The following is a 10,340-nucleotide window of genomic DNA, read 5'->3' on the forward strand; positions in this document are numbered from 1 at the left end:
AGTCTGACGAGAATAATATTTTACAACTACCAATTCATTTATTTTCAAACCGACCCATATATTATCTATTATTTAATTGACTAATCCTTTATATTGGAATGATTGAAGAGTCAAATGGTTTGGCGAAGCTACGGGATTGTGAGTTGCCTTGATCCTCCGATGTGTTAAAAGAGCTACTGTTGTCATGTCAGAACTTTTGAAAAAAAATTAATGCATATGAAGAAAATGCAAGAAAAATGGCCAAGATGAACTCAGATCTTGAGTTACTGGAAGTAAATTGACAATGAAAAACAAAAAGCTAAAAAATATGTTATACCTTTCATAGTTGTTTTTCATCTTTTATCATGTATTTTAATTACCTTTTAATTGTAATATTTAATATGTAATGTCTCTTTTGATTTACTTACGTATCAAAAAAGTAATCAAAGTATCCAGTTGTAATAATTTCAAAAAAGGTACTAAATTTGCGTAATTAACAAACCACATGTATGAAAATGGCACTTAACTCAAAAGAGAAAATAAATACAATAAATGAAATTACTAATTTACCCCTAACTTAACGGAAAAAATAGACGGGGTTAGAAAAAGTACTAAAATGACAAGTTTTAGAAAAGTGAGGTGACCATTTGAAATGAATTCAAAAATGGTACTAAAGTTACGTAATTAAACAAAACACAAGTATTAAAAGGGCACTTAACTCTTAAGTATATAATTTATTTTTAAACAAAGCATATTCTTAAATATAAAAGTTAAAACTTGTCTGTTTTAAACTTATTAGGTTATCCTATTTAGTTTATATATATATATATATATATATATATATATATATATATATATATATATATATATATATATATATATATATATATATATGAACAGGTTATTCTATATAAGGAGACAAAAATAAGAATGATGAGTAAGATTTATAGCAAAAAAAAAACCCCTCAAAATAATACTGTATCTTTTTTCCTTAACATTGTATTTTTTTTCTTAATATTGTGTTATATTATTCAGTATTGTGTTATATTTTGTTCGACATTGTGTTATATTTTGCGATATATCGCGTCTTTTTTAGTTATCATTGTGTTTTTTGTTTGTTTTCATCAATGCGTGTTTTTTCTCGGCATTGTGTCTTTTCGTTTTCTTATGGAACGGGAATGGCGGTGGAAACATTTTAGTTTTTAGATTTTTTTCGTTTTTTAATTATATTTTGAGCTATGATTTTCTTTTTTAATTTTTTGAGGGTATTTTTTTGCCACATTTTTTTTTCACATTTTTTTTTGTCTCCCTTTGCATTTTTAACTTTTCCCTTATCATTTAACCCAACTAAACCCAATAATGTCTTAAAATTTAAACAAAGGAAAACACAATATAATCCTATATATATATATATAAAAGGTTTGGATCACATACAAATTAAATTAACATGATAAATGTGAGACTCAAATAGAGTAATTACATATCAAGTAGAGTAATTATGTAATTAAATCGTAGAGTAATTAGATGCTAACCAAATGTTTTAGATATCAAATCAACTCAATTGCATGAAACGTCTGGAATTCACCGACCACTCTGCATTCTCACTATGTAGAGTCTCAAAATTAAGCAAAGTTGTGCAATGGAAGCGCATGCACTTACTGGTAGCATTGATCGAGAGTTCCCACGGCTAGGACGACCCCATAACATTATTGATATTTCTAAAATTCCTTACATCAAAGCTAGATTAGGTAATATAATTAACCCTAAGCATGCACATTGATATCACTTAGAAGTGAGTTAATTAAATAAAAAGAAACTAGAATCCAGCCAAATGTTTTAAATATCGAATCAACTCAATTATGTCGAAACAATTAGAAATCTTCAACTACTCCTTCAATCTCATCGGGGAGACGTCACAACAATTAAGCAAAGTGATGTAACATATGTGCATACGTTTCTCGCGTACCACCTATTAGGAGTTGCGCCCTCTAAGGCGACCCCATGACATCGCATTTGCTTTTTCTAAATATAAATTATTTTTCCTAAATAATAGCAGCAAATGAAATAAAAAAGAAAGCAAGAAAAGAAAAAAAATTTTCTATTCTAGGTATTTCAAAAACCCTCATTTGATAATATAAAATGGGGAAATGTTAAAATACAAAGGAAGACATTAATAAGAAGTGTAAAAAGGATTTGTGACCATACAAAAAACCCATCAACAAAAAATTCAAAAAAAAAAAACAATAGAAAAATCATAACTTAAAATATAAATAAGAAACGAAAAAAATTTTAAAAAATCAAATGTTTCCTCCGTCATTCTCGTTCCAAAAAAAAACCTACGAAAAGACACAATGCCGAGATCAAAGATCCAGTGACGAAAATGAACAAAAGATATACTTATAATTAAAAAAAAACACAATAAATCGCAAAATACAACACAATGACGAACAAAATATAACACAATATCAAAAAAAAAAAAAATAAACACAAAACACAATGATAAACAAAAAGGCACAATGATCTTTTTTTCTTAACATTTTTTAACGAGGAAGATGGTGTAAACATTTTTGTGTTTTAACATTTTTTGTTTTTTTATTATAATTTGAGTTATAATTTTTTTATTTTGTTTGAAGGGTTTTTTCTTTCATATTAATCTTTCTCATCCTTCTTATTTTTTTTTCACCGGAATAACTTAAACCTTTATATAATAATATTACTTATGTGTTGAGTCCCGGTTCTTGAGTGGAAGAAGATATTATAAAAATAAAAATAACATAAATATAAATATATAAACTCACTTACTACATCCCCACCGCTACCGCTGCAGCTATAGTAATCATTTCAACAAGAGCTACGATGAATTAACGACCAAAACCCTAGCTACTCCGATCATCGTCACCGATGGAACCAAGCCACCTACAGGTTGTTTATCGCCACTTTTTTGTCTGATTGTCTCTATTTCCTGATCAATCTGGAAATTTGTATATGTACTACCAATTCATTGGTTCTTTTTTTCTTTTTTAATCTTAAGAACCCTTGATGTCTTATTTGTTAACGAATGTGGTTTCATCGGATCCAAATTTAGGGTCTTTAAGTTTCGTAAACACAATCCACCGATCGCTGGATGTACATTGCAGATTAAGTGATTGCGTGGCGTGCATGAATCGTTTGTAGCGATCTATCTAGCTATTTCAAACAAAGATATATATCTCCTTTCGTTTAGATCCATTGATTACACATGTGTTACAGATTTATCAATGCTAACTTTAGTTTACTCAGCAAGCATCGGAAAGATGTTTCGAACTCAAATTCATTTAGATCTGCTTAATATTTTGTATCGTTGATTATCTGTATATCCTCTAGATACCTTCTTGTTAATTGATTTTAATGCAACTGAGTGGTGTTAAAAGAAATGAGGCTATATATTGCGGCGAAGCGTTGCAGTTTACCTGACGTTTCATTGTAAATCGTTTGGATTTTTTTTTATATAAAAAAATAATTAAAAATTTAGGCCTGGAAATTTTTTTGAAAGGAGAATTTTGACAATTTATGATAGTTTGTGGGTAAGAGGTGGGATTTTTTGGTTTTTGGGTGTTTCATAAATCCCATTCAAGGATCGTGATGCCATTTGTGGAACTTCCTTCTCCGTCAAAGATTACTAACACCGGCTAGAAAGCACTAGAATGAATCATTTTAACTGGTGTTAGCGATCTTTAATAGAGAAAGAAGTTCTGCAAATGACGTAAATGGGATTTATGGAACACCCAAAAACAAAAAGAAAATCTCATTCTCCATTCTAAAAAATATATCTATGATTTTTCTCATTATGGTATTATTAGGAAATATACTCCTGTTAGTATTAAAGCCCAATTTAGTCATATAACTTATCAGTTCATAGGAATATCAGTATCCTTGGAACAAAGTTGCAGTTCAATTGTATTTTCCACATTCAAACCAATTTGCTTATCCGTATTCTTTATATTTTACATGATTTGTGAACTGTGTTCCATACCATTTATGTATGGAATGGAGTCAAGAAGTGTACTTGATTAGGACCAAGTATTAGCTTCATAGATTTACTTAAGTAATTTCACCATTAAATTCCTTTGATGTCTTGTATGTGATTGTAACTTTCCATCCGGGGGTTGATTCTATTCTATAGTCCATATGTTAACCAAACAACAAATTATACTGTCAAGCACTCCACAATGACTTAATTATGACTATACTCAAATGTTACTAATGACAGTTTCAGTTTGATCTTTAAGTAATCTTATGTTGATACTGTCAAGAATATTTAGTAGCATTTTATCAAATGTTTTAGCACTTTGAAATATCACAATCCTGCTTGCTTGCATAAATAAACAACATGTTATAAACACTAGTCTGTCAAACAAAACTTAAGCACAAGTTTGTATGCATTATTCCATATATGTTATTGATTATTCATTGGCATCCAGTTTATAGAACTAGACACAAAAACCCTTGCATGTTTCCTTCCGTATAACAACAAAGTTATGTTTCTTCTTCATGTTTAAACTTACGAGAAAATGTATGCATATTTTGACAGAAATCAATGGAGAAGGCTATGACAAAGATCATGCAAGAATCCGTAGCTGAAGAGAGGCGGCCGAGGACAATGAAGGTTGATCGGTTCACAATGTTACCAGATGACATTATTGAAGATATCCTTAAAAGACTCCCTGCTCGAGATCTCCGATACAGGGGCAAATATGTTTGTAAGAGATGGTTTAACACAATTAACAATCAAATCTTGCTAGAACATACGTCTTTCATCATCCAGAGGTCAAGTGGACCTCACCAAGCACGTCAAGTTGTCGTGCGGGAAGTAAACGAAAAGCTTGAATTCAAACAACAAGATCTTGAAATACCTTGCAGAGGACGGATAAAAGCTTGGTGTAATGAGTTCCTTTTGATAGCTGACGCAAATAGAAGAGAATATTTGTATGCGTACGATCTATTCACAGAGAAAGGTATGTATCTTCCTAACTGTTCCACATCTTGTGGAGGACACTATACAAGCAAATGTGGCATAAGCCTTTGCTACGATGGTGCCCGGAGACGATACAAGGTGATTCACATGTTTATGGGGCCGCCAATTCAATGTCACATCCTTGTCCTGGCACCAGAAGTTGTATGTATTCTTTCCAATTTCGCATACTGGAAAAAGATAGAAGTTCCTAGTAATATGGGTGAAGGGCAGTACTATTGGGGTGATCCTGTTTCAGTTAAAGGCAGATACCTCCATTGGGATGTTCATAGTTCTGATCACCTGGTTTCCATGGACACCGTGAAAGAGAGATTTTATCAAACACGCCTACCAGGTTTAAATGACGATCGCACAAGAAACCAACATTCGTTTGTTGAGATGAATGGTTTCCTTGCTCTCGTTGATAAAGTTTCTGGGAACAAAGCTAACATGTGGATTCTTAAAGATCTTCATAACAACAAGTGGGAAAAGTCGCATTCATTAAATCTTTCGTGCCATTGGTACTTTAGCATACACCCTCAGATTGATATTCCATTTCCCATATGTAGTGTGGTAAATAAGAGGCATATCATCTTCAAGAAACCAAATCAACCAAAGACAATGACTAGCCTGTTACGTTATGATCTGAAAACTAATCTCGTGGAAACTCATCTCGCAGAAAGGGAAAATGTAACTATGAGCACTGGATATGATGACCGTTATGTGGTTCAGTTCATAGCACCAACTTTTCCTATCGTGCTCCCGGATCGAGTAAGAGAGTAATCATGTTTGTACTCCCTTTTATTTAATAATCTAGCACCTGGATCTTGTAAGAATGTAAACTGTGTTTGTACTCATGCTGTTTAATTTTAACAATAGATTGCGTGAAACATTTTAGGACATTTCGTTAACTCCTCTCAAGTTATATACCATTCATCCAGTCTTCATCCCAGCCACCAATACAACTTTTCACTAGTGACAATTTTTTTTTAAAATTTTCTAAGCACGATTTCGTGTCGTTTTAATTTAGAAGTGGCTGTGATAAAATAATTAACAATTTTGGTACGGCAAGTTTTCGATCACTGGTGTCATAATACTTTCATAGTTAGAAATGATGCAAGTCAATAGTTTATCTTCACTTTCACATGAAACAAACTCATGAGAATTCAATTGAGTTTAACAAACCACAAGCTAGGTTCTTACTGATACCAAATTGATTTGGTACCCACTTACAAATTAAATGAGCTGGATTCTATGATAATAACTAATAACTGGTTGATTTAACAAAAAATGTGTCCATGAAATAAGAAAAGAATGTGTATTTTGAATGAAAACGCACTTGTTAAAATAAGTATATGTAAAATCTACTACACATTGCAATGCGAGTAGGAAAAATGGCAGCTTTCCTATGAATCTGCAGACGAAACTGCAGAACCTAAGGAAACCGAGGGTGCTGCCTGTAACACAATTCTATTTTTTTCCCTAAATAAAATGAAATAAAGATCTTTTCTAAACAAAAACAACTAATAATTCAAAGTGAAAGTAAATAAATTTGTTGTCTATGACTATTCTAGATATTTCAAAGCCCACTACTAGAAAGTATCTCATTTTTCTACGAAAATTTCCAACTAAATTCCTAGAACATGTAATTCTAATTAGGGGTGTTCAGGAAATTCGAAATACGAAAAAAAAACCAATATCCAAACCAAAACTAAAAAAAACAAATAATCCAGTCCGAATTCTTGTTCGGATATTCGGATCAGATCGATCCGAACCGCATAACTATTCAAATTTGGATAGGGATTTCAAAAAAAAAAAATCAGAGAGTTTGGATTATTCTATTCGGATATCAGAATAATCCGAATAAATAACACGTGATTTAATTACTTTGAAGTCTAGCTTTATTCGTATCTTTTTTAATTTTTAGAATTATGATGGATCATGGATTTAATTTGACTTTTGTTTGAAGTTTGACTTTTCTTTGTGTATATTTTATTTTAATTTTCCGGTTTGTACTTTATTTAATTAGACGCTTGCTTGAATGTTTGTTATACGATCTATTTCGGGTTATTCCAATTATTTTGGATTATCCGAATTCCATTCAAATCCATCTGAAATCAATTCGGATCAGATAGGAACACCCCTAATTCGGATTGGATCGGATTTTGGATTGGCCCTAAAAATTTCAAATCCGAACAATATAAACCGAATACTCCGTTATCCGATCCGATGAACACCTCTAATTCTATTAAATGTTAGAAGAACTTCCAAAAAAGAAATACTAGCTCTAATTTTGCTACAATATTGCAACAAATTAATAAAAATATGATATTTTGTTGGAAAATTGTTGATAACTCTCCTACAAATTTTCAACAAAAAATACATTTGTCAATTATATTTATTATTTTCATTAGAAAACAATATAATATATAAAAATAGAATAGGTTTTGTCAAAAAATTGTAAGAACGTTACAAAATACTTTGCTAGTAATTTTGTAGGAAAAGTCACTGGAGAAAGGTTAGAAATGATTTTTCAAACACTTATTTTACCCAGGTATCCCTTTTAGGAAAATCGTTGAAAATAATTTTCAACAAAAGTCACGGTAAGTAAATAACTCATTTACTAGTAGTGACCTCTTTTGATAAGCATCATTTATAATATGCCTTTTAATTGAATAAAATAATATTAATTAGTGTGGAAGAAGATATTTAAAAAAAAGAAAATCACAAGATAGCCAAATTGACTAAGAAATTAAGTTATCAAAATAGCATTGAATGTGCTATATTGTCTCTTAATCTTTCGGCGTAATAGGACGAAAAATACGCCGGTGGCGCCACAGATTAAGGCTTGTGTAGGAGATTCTCGTCGCCGACCTCTATGGCGTCGGAAGAATAAGGATTGATGCCAGTGACGAAGCCTGGACCTTATTTATTTTCTACCCCGGGGGCGTAAGAAGAATAGGGATCGAAAGAAAACGAATAAATTTACACTGATCTTTGCAGAATATAAATATTCAATGCTATTTAGTACAAGTAAAAGATATGAAAAGATATTTTGATAAAAAAAAACCCTAAAAATATAAACTCAATTAATTACTACCCACCGCTACCGCTACAATAGTAAGTCTTTTTCATCGGGAGTTATCTTCTTCTACTGAATTAAGCTCTAATCCTTTCATCCGATCTATTAACCACCATAACCCTACTCCGATCATCTTCACCGAATGGCATCTAGCAGCTCACAGGTTTTTTTCTCGCCACCTTTTTGTCTCTGGAAGTTTAAGTACTCTTCTTTTATTTAATCCTGAGATGTCTTTAATTTTTAAGTGCTTGGAAACGTTTGTAAATGTGGATTCATCGGATCCTAATTCCGGGTCTCTAACTTCGTTAATATCCATCGATCGGTGGATGTTATATTTTGCAGATTAAGTGGTTGCATGAATTGAATATATATGTATCGTTTGTAGCGATCTATATATATATCTGTTGCAAACAAAGATATATCTCTTTTGCTTAGATCTATTTTTGTTACAGATTTATCTAGGATCCATACATCTGGCTTATTACCACATTCTATTTCTGCTAACTTCGAGTATTATTGGAAAGATGTTTCTAACCCAAGTTGATTTAGATCTGCTTAATATCTTGTGATCATTGATTATCTACGGAAACTGGTCCAGAGGATTCAAGTGCCCTATATGAGACGGAAAAAAGGCCCTTACGACCTCACGAATTGTATAAACTAATTTTTTTAAACATAGAAAAATCATAGTGTTAGTTTTGAGGTCTTAGTGTTTTATATAAACGGATAATAGTTTTTGGTTTTATATTGTAATATATATATATATATATATATAGTTCCCCCCCCCCCTCCACCGGAAAAAACGTGCCCGGGAGTCTGGCTCGCACTTTGCCTAGGGCCGGCCGTGATTATCTTGAAACGTACCCCAAATTTATGTTTCGCTCACGAGAAAATGTATGCATATTTTGAAACAGAAGTCGATGACGACGGCTATGAACAATGAAGAGGAAGTTGATCGCTTTGAAGTTTTACCAGACGATATTATTAAAGTGATACTCGAACGAATCTCAGCCACAATCCTCCGCGATATAGGTAAACTTGTCTGCAAACGATGGCATAACATAATCAAAGAACAGATTTTGCTAGAAGATGCTTTTGAAGAATGATTCAAACTTGTCTGGCGTGGAACTTGATAGCATGCGCGTGTTATTTTACTGTTTTATGAATTTGTGATAGAATAAATTATTGGAATAATTCTCACTGCCTTTTCCATTCACATTCTATTCATATATGTATATTACATACTAAGGGAGATAATTATGCCAATGATTGATGCATAGATATAGAAATGATAATATACAATATTGACTAATATTCGTTTACTAATATACCCCCTCAGTCTAAGGTGGAGTATCCCAGATACTTAGACTGGAACGAAAATCTTCAAATAAGGCGCGAGGCAATCCCTTTGTGAATATATCTGCAAACTGATAGCGGGATGGAACATGTAAGACCCGAATCTGACCCCGCTGAACGTGTTCCCGTACAAAATGGATGTCAATCTCGATATGTTTGGTGCGTTGGTGTTGAACTGGGTTACCCGAAAGATAAATGGCACTAACGTTGTCACAATATACCATTGATGTGTGAGACGGGGTGGCGGCAAAGTTTTAAACGAGAAAACGGTAGACTGTCTTTTCGAAGACCATGAGACTAGATTGTCCCTGAGATAGACGCAATAGTCGGATGTGGAACGACGGGTGTCAAGACAACCTGCCCAATCAGCATAAGTGTAGGAGATTAAGGTAGAAATGGATCCACGGTGCATGTATAAACCTTTGGTCAAAGTGCCCTTGACATATCTAAGGATTCGGCGGAGGGCATTCATGTGATCAGTACGGGGAGTATGCATGTGCATGCAAATCTGCTGCACTGCATAAGAGATGTCTGGACGGGTGAATGTTAGGTATTGAAGAGCACCCGCAAGTTGCCGATACATGGTTGGGTTCTCAAGGAGGTCCCCGGCATTGGCACTAAGTTTTCCCGCGTGGTGTCGACTGGTGTTTGTACCGGGTTGCATTGTTCCATATTTGCACGTTGTAGTATGTCTAAAGCATATGTTGTTTGTGACAGAAATATGCCATTTGGATCCCGAGTTACTGATAGGCCCAAAAAATAGCTCAAGGGTCCAAGATCTTTCATAGCAAATTTACCCGAGAGTCGTGTCAAGATACATTGTTTTAAAACGGGGTGACGATGTGGTGAGGACAATGTCGTCCACGTACAATAGTAGATAGGCCGTGTCATGTCCTTGTGTGTAAATGAAAAGTGAGTGATCACAGAAGCTCT

General features: G+C 33.1%; 1 protein-coding gene across 1 annotated transcript; it reads left to right on the forward strand.

Moving 5' to 3' along the window:
• The first annotated feature begins 2,880 nt into the window (after positions 1-2,880).
• On the forward strand, positions 2,881-5,752 carry LOC143599659 (F-box protein At3g07870-like). The gene is made up of 2 exons (XM_077077568.1): positions 2,881-2,901; positions 4,550-5,752. The coding sequence occupies exons 1-2, from the start codon at positions 2,881-2,883 to the stop codon at positions 5,750-5,752; spliced, it is 1,224 nt and encodes a 407-aa protein (XP_076933683.1).
• Positions 5,753-10,340: the final 4,588 nt, after the last annotated feature.

Source organism: Bidens hawaiensis, unplaced genomic scaffold (genome assembly GCF_021521415.1).
Source record: "Bidens hawaiensis isolate Kalapana, Puna unplaced genomic scaffold, B.hawaiensis_p1.1 tig00052479_1, whole genome shotgun sequence".
Classification (NCBI taxonomy): Eukaryota; Viridiplantae; Streptophyta; class Magnoliopsida; order Asterales; family Asteraceae; genus Bidens; species Bidens hawaiensis.